Source organism: Acanthochromis polyacanthus, chromosome 21 (assembly GCF_021347895.1).
Source record: "Acanthochromis polyacanthus isolate Apoly-LR-REF ecotype Palm Island chromosome 21, KAUST_Apoly_ChrSc, whole genome shotgun sequence".
Classification (NCBI taxonomy): Eukaryota; Metazoa; Chordata; class Actinopteri; family Pomacentridae; genus Acanthochromis; species Acanthochromis polyacanthus.
In genome coordinates, this window is record NC_067133.1 from 24,903,894 (window position 1) to 24,924,698 (window position 20,805).

The 20,805-nt window shown below is 38.9% G+C and overlaps 2 protein-coding genes and 1 long non-coding RNA gene across 5 annotated transcripts in view; 1 reads left to right on the top strand and 2 right to left on the bottom strand.

Moving 5' to 3' along the window:
- Nucleotides 1–20,805, top strand: part of LOC127531599 (uncharacterized) — a 184,302-nt gene that overhangs the window by 96,317 nt on the left and 67,180 nt on the right. The window lies entirely within an intron of this gene.
- Nucleotides 4,343–12,086, bottom strand: si:ch211-11k18.4 (uncharacterized). The gene is made up of 12 exons (XM_022202342.2): nt 11,803–12,086; nt 10,647–10,758; nt 10,208–10,301; nt 9,923–9,977; nt 9,156–9,296; nt 8,584–8,744; nt 7,780–7,878; nt 7,505–7,650; nt 7,110–7,281; nt 6,903–7,015; nt 5,135–5,219; nt 4,343–5,054 (listed from the first exon to the last, which is right to left on the bottom strand). Exons 1-12 carry the CDS (start codon nt 11,918–11,920, stop codon nt 4,995–4,997), a joined length of 1,356 nt encoding a protein of 451 aa, XP_022058034.1. The 5' UTR covers nt 11,921–12,086; the 3' UTR covers nt 4,343–4,994.
- The window catches only part of atp2a1 (ATPase sarcoplasmic/endoplasmic reticulum Ca2+ transporting 1), a 28,477-nt gene continuing 20,439 nt past the window's right edge, over nt 12,768–20,805 (bottom strand). For 2 of the 3 annotated variants that reach the window (XM_022202344.2, XM_051941264.1), the window contains 6 exons: nt 20,010–20,212; nt 19,535–19,620; nt 19,240–19,373; nt 17,060–17,177; nt 15,137–15,254; nt 12,768–13,065 (listed from right to left, as the gene is read on the bottom strand). In XM_022202344.2, coding sequence (XP_022058036.1) covers nt 13,055–13,065; nt 15,137–15,254; nt 17,060–17,177; nt 19,240–19,373; nt 19,535–19,620; nt 20,010–20,212 — 670 coding nt within the window. In that variant the 3' untranslated portion in view covers nt 12,768–13,054. Of the gene's footprint in view, nt 13,066–14,434; nt 14,480–15,136; nt 15,255–17,059; nt 17,178–19,239; nt 19,374–19,534; nt 19,621–20,009; nt 20,213–20,805 lie in introns of all 3 variants that reach the window. The other variant, XM_051941263.1, reaches the window with a different exon arrangement.

The following is a 20,805-nucleotide window of genomic DNA, read 5'->3' on the forward strand; positions in this document are numbered from 1 at the left end:
TCTGATATTTGCAAATGAATGCGTTCTGCCTGCATCTGTTAGACTGGGTATAATATAAAACTGTAGATGCAGAACATGAGGAGAGGAGAAATATGGGAGTATAAAACTTGGGATTGTTACTGGACTGACATTGTAACTCATCGATATTATACAAAAATAGATACTAAGATTTGCAAGAAGAAACTCAAAACCATAGCAAAACACCAAATCTGGACTTTTAGGAAATCGGAATATCAAGTGTATATATATCGATAGTGGTGTCATAGTTGTACATATTTGTATTGTATCTTACATGTATAAACAGAAATTGTATATTATTTAAATATTGTATAATGTACAGAAAAATGAAAGTCATTAATCAATAATTTATGGAAAGAAGGGGGATTTACTTCTTTTTAGTCCTTTTATTTTCAGATATGTAAACCTTGTCCCGGATTGTGGAATATTTTTGTTTTATGATTTTGTTTTGTATGTAGTGCCATGAAAATGTTTGCCTCCTTCTCAAACTCCAATTTTGTTGAATTTTTCCCCTGCTTAAATATTTAAGACCATCAAACAAATTTAAATATTAGACAAAGATAACCAAAGTAAACACAAAATGCAGCTTTAAAATGATTTAATGTTTTGAAGGATAAAAGCTATCCAAACCTACCTAACCCTATATGAAAAAGTAATCCCCCCTCCCTTAAATTATGAATTAGCGAGTTCAGTTTCACTGACCATACCCAAGCCTGATTACCTGCAGACCTGTTCATTGAAGAAATAACTTCCATAGAATCTGTTTGACAAAATGAAATCAACAAAAAAAATCTCAAAAAGCTGCAACAAAATGCAAAAGAAATTCAAGAACAGATGAGAAATAAAGTCACTGACATCTATCAGTCTGGAAAGGACTACAAAGCCATTTGTAATTCAATTCAATTCAATTCAATTTTATTTATATAGCGTCAATTACAGTCAAATCGTCTCAAGACGCTTTACAGAACCCATATGCCTGACCCCCAGAGCAAGCCCAAAGGCGACAGTGACAAGGAAAACACCCTTTTAACAGGGAAGAAACCTCGAGCAGAACCCGGCTCTATATAGGGGGGACCCATCTGCCTGCTGGCCGGGCGGGTTGAGAAGGACAGAGGAGGGCAAGGGGGAGGGATGGGAGAAGAGGGAGGGGTGGGAAAGCAAGGAAAACACAACACACATTTCGATACATGCATGACAGGATATGTGACACAGACAAAGTATAAGCTAACATTGAAAACTGACTCATAGTTTACTCTTATGATGTACAGCTCTAACATTAAACATACTCCATATATAGCTAGCAGTAAAATTCAAACAGTATGTAAGTTAGCATAACAAGTATAGTGAAGGCAATGCAGAGTTGACTGGTGGAAAAGGGGAGTTGGAAGCAGAGGGCTGGAGGAAGGTCAGCAGCAGCATCCCACAGTGGACATGATGGAGACTGGACCAGCTGGTGGAACATCGACCGCAGATCTGAAGCATCCAGCTCTGGGACCAGGGACACTCGGAGAAATAGCACAGGGGGAAACGGAGTGAATGTAGTGCAATAACGGTATACATATTAAAGGTAAAGGTAGATAGAGAAGGGCTCAGTGCGTCAAGAAAAGTCCCCCAGCAGCCTAGGCCTATAGCAGCATGACTAGAGGTAGAACGAAGGGACGTCCAAGAGGGAGTCAGCTGTGCAAATGAAGACACAAGCCGAACCCCTCTGGGTCACCCAGTCAGCCCCAACTATAAGATTTGTCAAAAAGGAACGTTTTAAGCCTGGTCTTAAAAATAGAGAGGGTGTCTGCCTCCCGAACCCAAACTGGGAGCAGGTTCCACAGGAGAGGCGCCTGATAACTGAAGGCTCTGCCTCCCATTCTACTTTTAGAAATTCTAGGAACAACAAGTAAGCCTGCAGTTTGAGAGCGAAGAGTTCTACTAGGATAATAAGGTACTATCAGATCTTTAAGATATGATGGAGATTGGTTATTAAGAGCTTTATATGTCAGAAGAAGGATTTTAAATTCTATTGTGGATTTAACAGGAAGCCAGTGAAGAGAAGCAAGTATAGGGGAAATATGATCTCTTTTGCTAACTCCTGTCAGTACTCTCACAGCAGCGTTTTGGATCAACTGTAGATGTTTGAGAGAGCTATTTGGACAACCCGATAATAAGGAATTGCAATATTCAAACCTGGAAGTAACAAAAGCATGAACTAATTTTTCTGCATCACTCTGAGACAAAATATTCCTGATTTTTACAATATTACACAGGTGAAAAAAGGAAGTCCTACAGACTTGCTTTATGTGCGAGTTAAAGGACATGTCCTGGTCAAAAATAACTCCAAGATTCCTCACAGTAGTACTGGAGGCCAATGTGATGCCATCCAGAGTAACTATTTGCTTTGAAAGCGAGTTTCTAAGATGTTTGGGGCCAAATACAATGACTTCAGTTTTGTCTGAATTTAGCAGTAGGAAGTTAAAAGTCATCCAGGTTTTAATGTCCTTAAGACAATCTTGCAGTCTAGCTAACTGATCAGTTTCATCTGGCTTCATACATAAATACAATTGTGTGTCATCTGCATAACAATGGAAGTTAATACAATGCTTCCTAATAATATTGCCGAAAGGAAGCATGTATAATGTGAAAAGTATAGGTTCTAAGACAGAACCCTGAGGAACTCCATGATTAACTTTAGTATGCTCAGAAGAGTTATTGTTGACATGCACAAACTGGAACCTATCTGATAAGTAGGATTTAAAGCAGTCCAGTGCTGTCCCTTTAATGCCAATTGAATGTTCTAGACGCTGTAATAAAATTTTGTGGTCGATTGTGTCAAACGCTGCACTAAGATCTAACAAAACAAGTATAGAGACTAGTCCATTATCTGATGCTATGAGAAGGTCATTAGTAACTTTCACTAGAGCTGTTTCTGTGCTATGATGCACTCTGAAGCCTGACTGAAACATTTCAAACAAATTATTCCTTTGTAAGTGTTCACATAATTGATTTGCAACTGTTCTTTCCAGAATTTTAGAGAGAAATGGTAGATTGGATATTGGTCTATAGTTAGCTAACACATCTGGATCTAAAGTGGGCTTTTTAAGCAAAGGTTTGATGACAGCAACCTTAAAAGCCTGTGGTACATAGCCTGTTACTAGAGAGAGATTAATCAGATCTAACATTGAAGAATTAATTAAAGGTAAAGGTAAAATCTCCTTAAAGAGTCTAGTTGGGATAGGATCTAAAAGACATGTTGATGGTTTGGATGTAGAAACTGTTGAAATTAGTTCAGAGAGACATATAGGAGTGAAGAATTCTAAAGATTCATCAGGTCTAACAGCCAATTCAAAAGCATCTGTGACATTTGTAGGAAGGGCCAGATTAATTTTATCTCTAATCATAACTATTTTATGTGTAAAGAAGCTCATGAAGTTGTTACTGGTCAAAGCTAAAGGAATACAAGGTTCAACAGAGCTCTGACTCTTTGTGAGCCTGGCTACAGTGCTAAAGAGAAATCTAAGGTTATTCTTGTTCTCCTCTATTAAAGACGAATAATAAGTTGTCCTGGCATTACGAAGAGCTTTTTTATAGATTACTAGACTATTTTTCCAAGCCATATACACTACCTCTGAATTAGTGGAATACCACTTTCTTTCCAGCTTTCGGGATGCCTGCTTTAAAGTCCGCAGCTGGGAATTATACCAAGGAGCAAGTCTTCTCTGAGATATAACTTCTAAAGCAGACTTCAGACACAGAGATGTGAAAGACTCAGTTACAGAAAATGCTTCATTTCACTTGTTGCTGCTGAGGGTGGCCCGACCAGTTTTTAGGTTTAGGGGACAATTACTGTTTCACACAGGGTCAGGTAGCTTTGAAAAGTTTTTCCCCCCCTTAATAAATAAAATCATCATTTAAAAACTTAACTGCATTGTGTGTTTACTTGGGTTATCTTTGCTGTTATTCACATTGTTTGATGATCTTAAACATTAAAGTGGGAAAATACACAAAAAAAAAAAGAATTTGAGAAGGGGGCAAATACTTTTTCATGTCACTGTATGTGTATGTATATCCAATATTAATTCTTTATTTTCTTGGTACTTGTCTTTACATATTTGAAATAAATATCTCAATCAACCAAGCAAAATCTGGCCCTGGTCTGTCTTTTATTAAGTGATCAGTCTAGATAACTGTTGCAGAGGCCATATTTGAGGTCTTCTGCCTTCACTGTTTAAACACTAAACCTTAATCCAACCCAGGATCCAAGGATATCATAGGCGCAATGACTTGATCAAATGGAAAGATAACTCAATATTTAAGCTAAAGAAAAAGCCTCCTATATTGAACACTGTCTTTTATTTAATCAGCTGTATTTCAAACATGGTCACAATGTAGAAAGAAAATACAAAATTGGTCACTGATATCTTCACTGACTTTTGATTGCAGGTTCACAATCCTCTACAGCAGGAGTCGGCCAGATGATTGAATATTCTACTTATCTAACCCACAGACATTCGAGACGTGAACTGGATTTGTACAAAACTGGATTTGTACAAAACTGTAACTTCATGATCCCAAGTACTGTATAAAATGCTGGTGAAGGTCCTGAAAAACAGTAGCTCATCTAAAGTGACTCACGTAAACCAGTGCTATATGCTGTTAAACCAAAATACAATTTCTCTGAATATTATAAATAGTCTGGAAAGTTTTAAATATCATAAAGTGGAGTGGAGCAGAGGCACAGAAGACAAAGATAAATGCTTACAGCTAAGTAAGTGATCAGTAACAAAAGCAGGTAGTTTGGTTTAACAGTTTTCACAGAGGTAACATCATCTAAAAGGTTAACCGGCTTTATGAATGCACCAGAACTCGCATGGGCTTCTATCAATGTACCCTGTGCTTGTAACAAATATGAAGTGGTCTGGGTGACATGGCAGCTGGTGTGAAATCTTTCATCTGGTCCTGGAAATGCTTTCGTTCGACTCGTTTTTTTACAAGCCCATGTCGTGATCGCTGACACTCTGCCGCAGATAGTCTTCATAGAGCTTTTTCTAGAGGGAAATAACGGCACATTACAAACCAAACACTGTTTTTATTGTCACTTCAGAGTCGATCACACACACGACGCTACCTTTTTGGTCTTGACCACCTCCTGAACATACTCCAGCTTCTCCTGCAGTTGCCTCTTCTGTTTGCCTGACAGAGTTGGTCGAGTTCTGCAAAAGATTAAAAGTCCAAGAGTTTAATGAGATTTGTAATTAGCACAGTGTCTGCTGAAGTTGGGAAAACTGAACATTGCATTTACTATCCTCTGTCAAATCCACAAGCACACGCAGCTTAATAAGAAACTGCTGCCTGTATTTGAAACACTAAAGCACATGGAGTGAGGGGACTTTTTACGCTTCCATTCCAAAACTAAGATGAGATTATTTTGTACGATTCCTCAGGAGGAAGTGAAAATGCCACAACTGTGGTGAAGAAAAACAGCTGTGGAGAAGTAACATATTATAATAAAAATTCTGTGTGGAGTATAAATGTAAGGTAAGCAACGCAAATAATTTAAAATATCCTCATTCAGTTCCTAAAATTAAGGTGATGTCATCGATTCATATTATATCGTACTATTTGTATCAGCTGTTTTGTGCGATTAATTACGAAACCAAATATATTCAATTTAAAGCTACAATGAGCAATTTCTATAAATAAATTAATGTTTGCTATGTTAAAGCCCTCAGAAAATATGTCCACATAAGGCTGATTAAACCAACCAACACCAGGGAAAGCTCTGTATTTTGCAGTATACCAGAGTTTGTCATATTAGTTCACTGCAAAGAAAGCGGTCGTTGGTTTAAGTCATAAGTACATTTGTGTAACTACTCTTACAACCAGAGGAGGGAGACAGAAATGTTTTGCACTGTAGCTTTAAGAAAACATAAGCTACCAGAAGATGAGAAGTAGCACGTTTATGACAAGTATTTAATTCTTGGAAAATTAATCAAATAAACTGTATAGTGATTGGTTTAAGCTGCATACTGAGTGGAGAAAGAAAAACAAACAGCAATATTTTTTTTTAATAATAGCATAAGTGTACTTAGGAAAAAGGGTCAAGTTAAGACTAAAATCCATTCACCATTAACTATACAGTTTAATTCTCATTAGGGTTGCTTGATTCTATCCCAGCTGACTTAGGGTGAAGGCAGGGAACACCCTGGACAGGTCATCAGTCTATCACAAGGCTACATATACAAATAATCACACTCATATCCACACCTACGGTCAATTTAGAGTAATCAATTAACCTGAGCATGTTTTTTAATTGTGGGAGGAAGCCGGAGTGCCTGGAGAAAACCCACGCATGCACAGGGAGAACATGCAAACTCCATGCCGACAGATTCTGGGAAGGCCCGTGACGCAAACCAAGATCTTCTAGCTACAAGGCGAAAGTGCTAACCACCGAGCCACTGTGCAGCCCTTAAGACTAAAACACTTCAAAAATAAAAAATGGCAACCAGGGTTAAGAATTTGTGTCTCTTATAAAAACAGCATTGTTATTTCTTAGCTTTATTAATCAGAATATTTATTGTCATTGTTATTCATTGTGACTTTTAAATTTTATGTTCTTATCCTGGGTTTTATCCCAGAGATTGCTTTTATTTCCTTAAGGTTTTTTTTAGTGTGTTTGTATTTTTATTTATCTTATCTTTTACTCCTATGCTGCTATATTGATCCATGGCAGAACATTTGACCACTTTTTGTTTTGTCTTGTCACTCCATCAAGCACATGCCTGCCAGGTTCAATGTGTATTTTGTTATGGAATGTCAAATGCTATCATTTGTTTCTGCAATACAAATATATCAACAAGTATTAATAAAGTAACCTTGAACCTTTCTTGCCCTACCTGAAGGAAAAGCGAGCAATGATGAGCATGAGGAAGGAGGTAAGGACCAGTCCAACACAGCTGTACAGCTGCTGCTCCACAGAGAGGGAGTCAAATATTCTCACTATGGGAGTCTGCAGAATGTAAGAATAGCCGCGATTAGACTTGACTGCTTTATAAAAATATGTGGACTATGCAAAAAAATTGCAATGAGGCAGAGACATTCACCAGGTAGAGCGAGAGAGCCTCTGTTCCTTGAGGGCCCAGAGCCATCTCCAGCAGTTCCTTGGACAGAGCGCCCAGCACCAGTATGGCCATCAAGGCCATTGGGATGCTGAAACCCAGCAGAGTCAGGAAGCAGCTCTTGCATCGTGCACGTCGGTTCTCCATCGTGGTCTGCCTGTGACACAGAGGGTCTGGATTTATTCTCTGAAGGCCTCACTGACTGATGCTTCTGTACATGTGTCACACTAATCAGTGTGTTTGATAAAATAATTCTCTGCACAAGGGTCAATGAAACAGTTTAAAAAAACAAAAGCAAATGACCCTTATTTCTAAATGAGTAATACCTATTCTAGTATTCCCAGTAACACCTACCTTTACAATTCATATCTGTGTGTTACCTGTCAGTATTGATAGTGTCGGTAATGGCCTCGCTGATGAGCTCGCAGTCCTTCTCCAAAGAGTTCAGTGTAGTCTGGACTGTTTGGTTGATAGTTTTCTCAATGGTGCGACAAACCTCTTCAATCTGGTTGACACAGCGACTTGGCTGAGAACAAAACAAAAACTTTTAACTCAGTAAGATGATATTACAATCTCTAAACTAATTATAACATAGCAGAGGTGCAAGTCTATACAACGACAATCATAAAGAACTTAATGAAAGAACAACTCTCACCTTGTTTGGATTAGGAATGTAGATAGTTGGCATGTCAAAACCACATTTGTTGAGTCCCGGTCGTTTGCAGAGTTCCTGGACAATCTGCATCATTACTCTCTGAGACAGAGTCACACAACATAAACGAGTCAGGGAGAGACAGAAAGGATGTTAATTCCTGCTTTCGAGCTTTACTGAAAGTCTGTAGAGTCATTGTGTTACTGAGGTATTCATTTTAAGAAAGCAAGTGGTCATTTGCTTCTCTACTTCAACATACATGTAAGCCTTTCCAGGTAAAGACACTTTGTCAAATTCAATGAATGTATCTCCACAGTATGCTAGCCATCTGTTTTGTTTAGGGTTTTTTTTTTTTTGCCTTGGCTCTAAGTTGGAAAAAAAGTGATTCAGATTGACTGGCACTATTCCAGTGTGTTCTCTGCATGTTCACGTTTATGCACATACGTGAGGAAAGGAGGTAGTGGGAGCGAGAGTGACAGTAAATCCTGTACATGCTAACTGTCTAAATAGTTGCAGTTCTTCTCCAGAATCAAGCTCTGATGAGATCACCTTGGCTGTTTTCTGCCCCTTGCCTGTTCACACATTTCACTGACAGCACAGCTCTAAACTGTATGAGCAGCACATAGGTGTAGAAACTTCTATAATTCTGCAGACTTGTTTAAACTGAACCGCAGCAGTTAGTGACATACATAAATCATGATTTATTACAGATAGTGTGAGTGAATGATGCGTTTTACATCAGTTAAATATCAAAGTTTGACTGTTCCAAGACCCCCTTTTTTTAAACTGAGCTGCTGCTGTGTGTACCTGTCGGTCAGATTCTCCTCCGGCCTCGTCAGCCTTGCTCAGGTAAAACCGCAGTCGGTCTCCATGTTTTTCATTCAGGCTCTCCACAATGTTGAGGGTACGCTTGCACAGAGCCTGACCCATGGGGTCGAAGAAGACCAGAATAAGGTCACAGAGGTCACCTGTCAGTGACAGTGGAACAGATCGTTATTTTTTGAGGCCGAAGACCCAGTTTGAAAATGTATATGAATAGTGTTGCTGACTGACATTAAACTTTACTGTAGAATTTGGTGAAGTCTCTAACTTGCTTCTTACTTGTAAACATAATTTAGATACAATATAATTGCACTAAAAGATGATTATAAAAGTTGCCCTCATTGGTACTTAATTAAAATCCACACCGCATCTTAAATTTAGGATCAGTCTTGACAAGACACCTGCTGAAGTCAGTGTCACAGAAATAAAACAAATGAAGAAGAAGAGCCACCTCCCTTATCTTGTATTATTTGAATGTTATTTAAATGACTGGAGCTCAGTGTCCAAACCAGGCTGTAGCGAGCCCTTGAAAACAACAATTACAAGTGGCTACCCACCCAGCCACAGAACCACTTCATCCACGTCAAACGGATACTTCATATCACCATCCACCAAGCCAGGAGAATCCACAAATGTCACCAGGCTGAAGCGTTTCTGTCGTGATGTGCAGATCTCTGTGCTCAAGTACTCTGAAACACCTGGAAAATAATTTGAGAAGATCAGAGAATTGTGGGAAAAAAATATGACTGTTTGACATCGAACACCTAAGAAATTATAATAAAGTCACATGATTAAATAAAAGCAACACAATAACCAACATACATCCAAAATCACTGTTTATGTTCCAAGAGGCTGCTGGTAATTTCCTTCAAAAGGCTACACACAAATTAACAAATTCAGCTCAGTTAACAAACTAGAGCATATATAATAGAGCTGCACATTAAATATTCATATTTTGGCTTCTCACAAATAAATATTGACTGCAGTATTGAAGTTTAAAGTGCATGCTCTGCTCCAAATCACATCATGATTCTTGGAGATGCACTGGAAGCAAGAAACTGTTTCGTTCTGATGCAAGGAGAAACAACATGGACGAGAAAGCAGTTCTCTATTTAAATGTGACTGTACAATGAAAAGTCCCTAAAATCTATGAAGAGATCATCATAAACAATTGTGATATTAATACTGATCAAAGTCAACATGAATTATCACTTTGGTCACAATCGTGCAGCCCAAATACACAGCAAATGTCAAAGTAATATGAATATGGTGAATCATTTAGAAAAGCATAAGAAGAATTTGTGATTCAGTGTAAATCTCTCACCTTTAAACTCTTGCAAAGGCTTGAAATGTGGATATAGATGAAGAGTGGCATTTCCCTAAAGAGAACCAGATCTGTCAGACATAGTTTTCAACAGATGATGCCAGGCATTTCAGAAACACTGAGATCACGAGAGCTCATAAATCACCATCATGAAGAATGACTAAGATGAAAGGTGAGCGGCTGATATTACAACTTCTCAGATGTGCATTTTGAACACACCGGTTTTCACATCTCTTCCTATACACCTTTTTTTTTTTAACAAAGACAATATACTGATGCACTCACTGTGAGAGATTCTCTCTTGCGTCCACTTGTAACAAAGCTGAAGCCTTGAGTCTCAATGGCCACTCCAGTGCGTTGGATGTGCTCCTCTACGTACCTGATAAAAACACAGCAACAGAAAATACGTTACAATTGTTCAGTGATGCATTGAGAGAGTAGAACAAAACACTAAAACCCTTACACCTCTGTTTACTCTGTAATGACTGACTGGTAGTGATCTTTGTTGCACTCATTATGGATTGCAATTGTCAGATTAGGCGCATATAAAAAACACCAATAAGGGATGTAACTTAATTCTAAAAACACAAACTAAGCTGAACAGATTTAAATTAGACTGCTTGTACAAGTTCAGCATGGTATCAGTGTTGCATGCACTTTCTATTTTGTACTGTACATCACTGAGTAATTTGATCTTCAGTGAATGTTTGTCAAATATATTCACCAGTTGATAAAGGAGCTTTTCCCAGCAGAGTGGTTGCCCATCAGCATCACAGTGATTTTTTTCCTGGGCGGCAGCAACTTCACACCCACAGATTCAGCCACTGTTATCAACCCTGAAGAAAACAGAAAGCACAACACAGACAATCACAACAGGTGTATTGGTTTGTGCAAAATCAGGCGTGTATCTATAAACAGAGGGTAAACAAACCATGGCTTTCTGAGGAGCCCACTTGTTTCACTTTTCTGTGCTCAGAAATCCTTTATTAGTACCACAAGGGGAAATTTGCAATGCTACAACAGCAAAGTGACAGTAAAAAAAGTAAGAAAAAAAACTACTGTAAACTAAAGAGGTGAGGTATACAATTACTTATTTCTTACAATACATTTATTTGTCATTACTTCCATGAAAAGTAGTCACTGCTTCCTGTGGTTCTTCTGTTTTGTTTTTTGGCATCTGGCACCAACAAAGTTAGTTTATCTTTCTTGTTAATATACTAAAATGAGCTATGATATTGTGCTGAAATGCCTGCATGCATGCTGATGTCTTTATAGGTGAATTAGGTATTAATCAGCTTCATCTATGCATGATCTACACAAAAATATTAGCCTCTTTTCACATATGATTCTTGATTAATAAAAACTCAGAGCAAAATGAGAATATTATTAATATATTAGAGACCTATCAAATAATGTTTAAGGGTAGCTCAAGTCTCAGTCAACTCTCCCTAGACTTCCCCTAGTTCATTTGTAGTTCACACTGCATATCAAGCAAAAAAAAAAAAAAAAAAATTTAATGGCAGAACTTGATCCAGTTAACGGGGATCCATAATTCCTAGCACTGCCTCTGGCTAAACTGCCTCTTGCATGCTGAAACAAATCACAAATATTGTGCAACTGACTCATTATAAATGCATAACATTATCAAAGAGGTCACAGAAGTGGGTCACTAATTTAACTCGCATTAACGGCCGTACTAGCTAACGGAGCTAATGGTCCGATTAGTCCCCCTACTTCTGGGATAACTTACTAGCTAAGTTAGCTAGCTAACCCCCTGCTAGCAAACGGCTTCCCATCTTAACTTAATAACCAAACAGGTGAATGCTGGCGCTATTCCGGGAAAGACTTGAATCCCGGAGGTTCAATGCCGGCCAACTCACCGCTGTCTGGATCCGTGTACAGCTGATGACAATCCCGCAAGATGCGCTCATCACAGGACACTCCGCCAGATATCGAGTCTGCGTTCGCGGCACTTCGGTTCTTGATTTTCCCAGACATCTTTTACGACACAGTGGTGAGATTAAAGTTTTACAAAGATTTGTTCGAGCATTAAAAGTCCAGGAATTTCCGAACTAGCTCTAAACAAAGCCGGTTTGCCTGGTTTGAATCGCCCCGGTCCGCTGAAACACGGCGTTCAAACGTACCTCGGCCACGTCGTCAGATGCTTGGGCGGCTTTAGTCGCAAAGGCTTCTGGGTAATGTAGTGAATGCATATGGCCACAGATCAAGGGTGTCAAACTCATTTTAGTTCAGGGGCCACATACAGCCCAAATTGATTCTCAATTGAACAGGAGTAATACAATCACAGCATAATAACCTATAAATAACCACAAATTCAGATTTTTACCTTTATTTTAGTGCAAAAAAGTCTGAAAATGTATTGAATGAACTACATCGCCAGTCAAAAATTTGGACACGCCTTCTCATTCAATGCTTTTTATGTGTTTGTTTTATTTCTACATAGTAGATTAATACTGAAGATTAGCACTTTTTTGTTTACAACATAATTCCATATGTATTCTTTTATAGTTTGATGTCTTCAGTATTAATCTACAATATACTATACAAAAGCAGCTGATGTCTTCTCTGTATTTTTTACACTTTGCATAGTCATCCCTCGGACCAGTTTGGATGCTCTGGCGGACGCTTTGGCCCATGGACCGTATATTTGACACCCCTACCATATACTGTGTACATGACAGCTTACAAAGAGATCTCAGTAAAGGCAACATGGAGAAAATGAAGACACTAATTATTTAGAATGATGGAAAGCCTGTTGAAAATAGATGAAGTAGCCCATCAAGGTCATGAGATCATCTCATGAAATCAATAACAAGTCAGACAATTTCTTTAATACATATCTTTATTCTTTAAGAATAGAATAAACACAGAATAGTTTTAATAACTCTTCACTATATATTATTTTCAGTACATACACAGAAAAAATATTCCGCAGCTTTTTTTGATGCATTTTCAGATGGCTTATGTGTTTTCTTTTGTATTCATGGCACTTGAGGTTTGATCAAGTGACTTTTGGCCGCTCTCACCCAGAGCGTTCCGCCTTTTCTCTCCATCCTCTGTGTCTCAGTGCTTCACTCTGCTTCAGCTGATCTCTACCTCCTCACTTCACCTCTAGACTTTCCCTGGATGGACAAAACAAATGCTAGTGAGTTTTCAGGTAAAGAAAAAGAAGATTAAATGCATTTAGACTAAGTTGTCCATTTGTTGAAGGGAGTGAAGTTGGACATTGTGAGGAACTATGGTATTGTGCTCAGCTGCTGAGCGTAAAGAAGACCTGTGCTGCTTTTGTTATGAATCTGTCTCCCTTTTACCCTCACCCCAACTAGTTGTGGCAAATAACTGCCTTTCCTGAGCCTGGTTCTGCCAAAGGTTCCTTTCTTTTCAAGTGATTTTTCCCCAAAGTGCATGATCAGATTGTTTGGATATTGGATTTCTCCCTAAATCCAACATCCAAAGTTCCTCACTTTAGTTTGTGAAGTGCCCTGAGATGCTGTATGTTGTGAATTTGTATCATAGAAATTAAATTAAACTGAGGAAACAAGCTCCACCTACCAGCACCTCTAAAACCCATGAACACACTGTGAGTGTCGAAACAACAGTTGCTGGGTTGTAATGGCAGAGTTTTATGCTAAATTTCCTTGTGGTTAGTTGGAGTCTGCTTGTTGCCAGGCAACTGCAAGGAGCAAGATGGAGTCATATCCCTCAATAAAATGGCAAATAGTCACAGTTATACTTAAGGATGTGCACATGTTAAACAAACAAGGTATGACATGTTAATTAGAGGACATTACAGGTGCTGGCAGGTGAATTTGGCTGCTGACTCCAACCACCTATTGTATGTACTGTAATGATAAGCATTTAAGTGCCATTAATCTTCTCATCTAATCAACTCTTCACATCAAAATCTATGAATGTGTTCCTCAAATGTCCAATTTACCATTCCTTTCAAGGATAGCTTTGTATTTTAATTTTTAGTATGTTATTTTGTTCATCACTTGCATCACATAGAGAGAAAAAGTGCTATGGCTCTGTTACTTTTCCCCACTATGTGATGGCAATAGGGAAATAAGGAAACAATAGAAACACTAAAAATTGAAAGCAACATATAAAACGTATTAGAGGGTTGTTTTTTATTATCACACAAGTAATCCTTGCTAGAAACATGCACAATATTGGTTACAATAAAAACAGAGTCAAAGCAGCAAATGCTAACCAGCATTGCACTCATTCTACTTTTATCTAAAGCTACTTAACGATATAAGGCTAATAAATCTGCATTTTTCATCTTCTAGCAAAAAAAACAAAAACAAATATGCAATGCTGTATATGACGCTGAAAACAGTTACTGTGTAGTTTGCTACTGGAAGTTCACGACAGGCTGTTGAGCTGATCACAGCTACATTTGGGATCCAAATGCATTAATGCAGAAACTTTTTTGAAGACATGCATGATGTAGAGAACTTAAACTTTTAGCTTGAGTCAGGGGAATACCTTGTTTTGTTACAGGGGTGTGGAGGAGGGGGAAACAGGTTTAGACTGGGATGTCAGAAAGGGAAACCATGAAAAAGAGCATCCAAGGAGAGGAAAATTAGAAGCCATCAGAGTAAGCGATTAAGCGGAAAGAGGGTGGAAAATAATTAAAAGTCTGCCAGGAATAAAAGAAAAATTAGAGGGAAAAGAAGTTAAAGTTGAAGCACAACGAAATACATTTAATTGGGAGGTGAATTATTCTATAACATTCCATTAATCAAACATATTTTTCGACACCAGTTGAATTGTTAAAGGAAAATGAAGGCATATATTCTCATAACTAATCCATCTGGGAAGGGATTACAAGGAAATACACATATTTTAAAAATACTTTCTGATGATAGCTCTGTTTACTTCAGCTATTCCTGATTTCTGTAGCTACACATAATTGCTGCATATTAGTGAAATTTAGTACATTATTTGCCAAAAGGAAATGTCATATTATTTACACAGTATAATTTGCAGTCTGATATGTGTCAGATAACAAAAAACTATTTTATATTTACTACTCAAAATGACTGTCTATATACCACACAATTACTTTTTTCGCATAAAGTTTGCCTGTAAATACCTCCACACATTTGTTTTGTCTGTATCAAGCAGTTTTGCTCACTGAAGGTGATAGAAAAATGTGAAAGCATTTGTTAAACAGTTCCAGCTTACCATCCAGATATGTGCGAGCCACAAACTTAAGAAGCTCATCAATGAGGATGACTGGGAAGGAAAGCTTCAACACCACTATCCACTGCTCCACATTCAAGTGAGTGAGCTTGAAGATCATCTGTGGATGAGAGGAGCAGCAGTTTGGTAAATTACTCAGCTAAATACACAACTGCCAATAAAAACATGCAGTATATACTATTAGACAGAGCTACTATTACCATTAATACCCTTTTGACACTTCTAAAGAACTCCAATAGTTTGTGCTATTCTGTATGTTTCTCACTGGGACCACCACAGAGTCATGATAATTCATGACAATCCTCATGTATTAGGAGGCACTGTGCAGTTTTTTGTTTTTTTTTTGGTTGATCTTTCAAAGGCATTTGATACAGTCGACTGTGCCTGGATTTTAAAAGGATTTTGCCGTATTGGTGTCATTGAAATTCTTTGTTGGTTTCAGCTAACTCACTATTGGAATAAGAATTTGCGAAAATGATAAAAGGTGTCCCACAAGGTTCAATCCTGGGACCTTTGTTGTGAACTCTTTATATGGCATTGCATCTTCTGTATCTGGTTGAAAAGTCTTTATGCTGATGATGCAGTTTTGTATAAAGTTGGAATACTGTACATTGTGCTGTCAGTGCACTTCAGTACCACTCCACTGAGGTACAAGTTGCACTAAAGAAGCAGAAACTAGTTCTTAATGCAGATTTAACTAAATTCCTGATCCACACTATAGCCAAAAATATTGATTATGACAATATCTTTACTATAAGTGGCACAAAAAATGAAAGTGTCACAGAGCACAAATATCTGGGGAGGGGAGAAACTGTTATTTTGTCTCACTATTTGAAATAAATTTAACTTGTTTGTGTGCCACATTAACTCCCATCTTTGCTAGCTCCGTGGTGTTACGACCACCAGTACTGGTGTGCCGTTTTGTTCTGGGGTGGTGTCCTGTTGGGCCTTTGTGTGGGAGAAGTTTATGTGTGGGTTTGGCTGTGGTTATTGCAGAGTCTTTGGAACCCCAGCTGCCAGCCATTTCAGCTGATGACAGAGCTGATGACGACCTGCACTGCAATCTGGTTCTCCCCGCCCTTCAACCTTCCGGATTGGGCCACCCTCCAGCTCCTCCTCCTCGGACCAATTAGAGGCAGCCAGGCACCACACCTGCAACTTATATAGCTGCCACCATGCCATTAGTTTGTGTGGCTGGTGCCTCTCTGTGTGTGAACTTTGTTTGTACTTCACTGTGTTTCGGTCTGCAGGTACGGTGGGGGGTTGGTGGGTACCGCAGACACTTCGGTTGGTAGATACTCCTGGTGGGTTCTACTGACACCTTGGGTTTCTGTTGGCAGCTGCTACCTTGGTGTGGAGCCTACGGTTGGGCAGAGACTGGGGCTCCCATTCAGCAGCCTGCCACTTTAGGAAGAAGCCATTCTGTGTTAGAGTCTTTGTGAATTGTGTAACCAGTGAGTGTGAGGCACCAGTTTTGTTTAGTTTGTTTTGTACACCCTTTGTATTAGTTTTTGTTCCTGGTGGTGGGCGTTGCTCCTGTAGTTCGGTTTGGCTAGGGAGTTTAGTTGTTTTCTTTGTGTTAGCTTAGTTACAAACTCTGTTAGCCCTCGTTATGTTTTATTCTGTCTTTTGTTTTAGCAACACCCACCAGTCTTATGTTTTATTGTCACTTTTATGTTCCTTTGCTACTAAGCAATAAATCCCTTAACCTAAACCAATAACACCTGGTATTTTTGTTGCATCCAGCCAACCCCTAGTGGTTGGATCGTAACAGTGGTCATCTGTAAAAATTTAAGCAATGAGAATGTGAGACACAACATGGAGGTTTGGAAAAGCAGTGTGTGGGGTGTGTTTGAAAGGTGATTGGATGGAGATGGATGTTGTAGTGCAGGAGGCCGGACTCACGGGCAGAGGGTCGACGTAGATGATCATGAAGTGCAGGGACATGGAGAGGCTCATGGCGCCCACCAGCCAGCAGTTGCTCCAGGGGGGCATACGTAATAGGGACTGGTTCTCAGACAGGCTGGAGGGGAGAAGGGAAGAGGGACATGGGGATGGATGGGACAGCGGAGGGGTACATTAATGCAGGCAGAAAATGTGCAAGGGCATACGAAAGAGTGACTGTGTGGAAGTGAATGCATGAAACTAAATGTATACACAAGGGTGTAAAGCTAAAAAAAAAAAAAACCCAACAACATATTTTTTCAGTAATTACTGAGAGAAGAAATGCTCTTACAGCAATGTGTTTTTAATCATCTTCAGAATGGGCTAATTTTTTTAATGAAATATAAACTCCTAAACCTCTATGGAAACAGTACAGCGATTGCCAGAGGTAGAGAGAACTCAAAAATGCCTTGCAGTATGATAATCTAAAATATCTGTGAGACACAAAAATAGAAAAAGCATAACTTCAGTTTCTTAAATTTTTTCATTTAGAATTTTTTTTTTTTAAAAAGGGGAATATTTTCATTGTGTTACAAGTACTGAAAAAAAATGGTGGCTCTACATGCTGTTGATAACTTATTTACATATTTTGTTTGTTCTTACACTTGTTGCTCATTTGCTTTGTGTAAATGGAGCCTACAGTTTAGTGTATTTCAAAAACCTGTAACATATTGGTTGCAAATGAGTCACTAATGGCTTCTAAGTTGCACCAAGGGTGTATATTACAGAATCTGATTTACAAAAAAATATTACTTTTGTCAAATCTTTTGAAGAAATATGAGAAGTTAAAGGTTGGATTTGGTTATTTTTTTCTCACTGAACCACACATCTCATATAATTCAGAGACAGTCAAGAAGTTGAACATCTGTTGATTACTCCGCCAAGGAGCCGTCCGTCCGTCTGTCTGTTTACTCAAAAACGGATGAACAAATTTAGATTAAATTTTCAGGAAGGTCAGAAATGAGACAAGGACCAATTGACTAGATTTTGTCAGGGATGTGGCTTATAGTCTGGATCCACGGATTTTTAAAAAAGATTTTAGACATTGCAAATGATACAAGGAATGAGCACCCTTGGTGGAGTACTGTCTCTGAGTGCCTTTCTTGTTTATTCTGTTTTAACAATTTCTGACTCTGATAAATAATGAAATTTTGGTGATTAAAAAATAAAGATAACATGCCTTTTAAATCTGCTGGCAGGTTTTGTTTTTTCAAAGGTAAAATATTAGGCAGCATCTCGATACATAACCATGGCTTTAATATTGCACTCAATAATCTAAACAGCTGTATGGATGACATTTCAATTTCGAAACTACAATTAGTGTGGGAGGAAGTATTCAGTCCTTCAAAAGTGCCAATAGCACAATGAACAAATATTTAATTATATGTGATTGCCCATCAGCACATACTTAAGTATTATTATCAAAATGTATTCAGCATTTTAAAATGTTAGCATTAGCAGTGTCAACCAGCCCAAAAGAGCTCATGTCATTCCCCTGTTCATCTCCCTTCACTGGCTTCCAGTTGCAGCCAGAATCAAATCCAAAACTGTCCTCCTGGCTTACAAAACATTTACAAGAACGGCCCCAGCCTACCTGGATTCCCTGATCCAGGTCTACTCCCCTTCACGCCCACTTCGCTCTGCATGTGAGAGACGCCTGGTGCTTCCAGCCCAGCACGGCTCGAAATCTCTAGCCAGACTCTTCTCCTCTGTTGTTCCCAAATGGTGGAACAAACTACCAAACTCTGTGCATTCTGCTGAGTCCCTTTCTACTTTTAAGAGACAATTGAAGACTCAATTGTTCAGAGAACACCTAGGCACTTAAACTGACTCCACTTTAGGGGTAGAATAAGTCAGGTGGTCCAAAACCCAGCACTTATTTAGCACTGACAAATTTTAAAAAAAGGGGAGGGGGAGGTTGGCAATTTTTCTGCAACTTGATGGCAACACCTTTGAACAATTACACTTGAAGCACTTGAAGCACTTACTACAGGTTTTTCCTTATGTCTGAATTCTCGGTTGTGTTGTACGTCGCTTTGGACAAAAGCGTCTGCTAAATGAAATTGTAGAATTGTAGTGTTGAGGTTAGTGCTCAAGTGAAAATACCCACAATGCCCTATGGGTTTACAGTGTAGTCACACCTGTTCAGAGCGTTGCACATCTCGATGGTGACCAGCACAGACAGAGCCATGGTCATCGGTGGAGCAGACTCAAACACCTCACAGTGGATGCCATCAAAGTCCTCATTGTCCTCGCTGCACTGCATGAAGTGCGACTGATGGGGAAGACGGAAACTCAAAAACTCAATTCTCAGTCTTTAAAATTTCATTGGGCATGCTTATAAAGGTGTGTTTTAGTTAACTTTGAAAAAAGGAACAATTTTACAATAAATATTTTGTACGAAAAATTCACACATAATGGAGGTTTAATGCTAACCAGCTGGTGGAAGGTGACCATTGGACCGTCGTCACTGTACAGGAACCACCATGCAGCGGCTGCGACAGTTGCAGCACCAACGTAACCTGGAACAGACGATAAAAAACAGAGATTCTGCTTCAGCTGTCATTCAAAGAAACCCACATATATCCATGGGAACTGTGACAGAAGTTTAAATGCAAAATCTTGAGGACAAATTTTATTGGCTGCCAGAGAATTTCTGATGATATTGTTAAGAAACAGATTGTAGTGTGGTGTTTAATACACAGGAGGCCAATGTGTTACCATGACAGCTGTATCTTTAGGATGAAAAATATAGATGCTGTTGTGATGAAAGATTGAGCTCTAAGTTTCGTGTGATTACATAAGTGGGAGAGTTTTTTTAAACAACTCAAAAGACATTTTGGGAAATATGACAGAGCAACTTAAATGCTTCAGTGGATGAGAACAAACAAACAAACAAAAAAGAACCTACCTCCAATGGCCAGATATCTGAAGAAGAGCCAGCCGGAGATGAGGGGTTCTTTGGGGGAGCGGGGGGCTTTGCCCATGATGTCTAGGTCAGGGGGGTTGAAGCCCAGCGCGGTGGCAGGCAGACCGTCAGTCACAAGGTTGACCCAGAGAAGCTGGACGGGGATCAGAGCCTCAGGCAAACCGAGGGCAGCAGTCAGGAAGATACTGAAAGAGTGAGAAGAGTAGGATTGTATGTGACTACCATGGAATGAATATTAGGTTTTATTTTTTTTACCATGTCATGTTTTATATGCTAACAGATGTGTGATGTGTGAAATAAGCTGACAGCACCAGGACTAAGCATTTTTGCCCTGAAGCTGCAGTGTGTACTGATGACAATCTAAAACACACAGATTCAGATTTCTAATGTTTCATGTGCAACAAACTTAAGGAATCAATCCTGTCAACTTGCACGGGGAGGCCTTCTGTATCATTCTTCTTCCTCAGATATGGTTTCTGGTTTGAACATGTATGGCTGATTTATTCCACGATTCCAACTTGTGGTTCTAAAGTAATTTTACAGTATTTCAGTATTTGAGCAAATGGCAGAGAGATGGGTGGAACAGGGAAAGATGTAGAGAGAGATGAGTTTATAAGGATTTTATTCATGACTTCAATAGATCACTGAAGAATAATTTAAGCCATGTCCTTATAGGCAGCCTTCACCATTCGACAGCCAACTTTGTAATGCTCCCAGACCAAGGTCCTATCTAAAAAACTGGGGAGAGCTATAACTGGAATTTCATTGGCTGACGGAA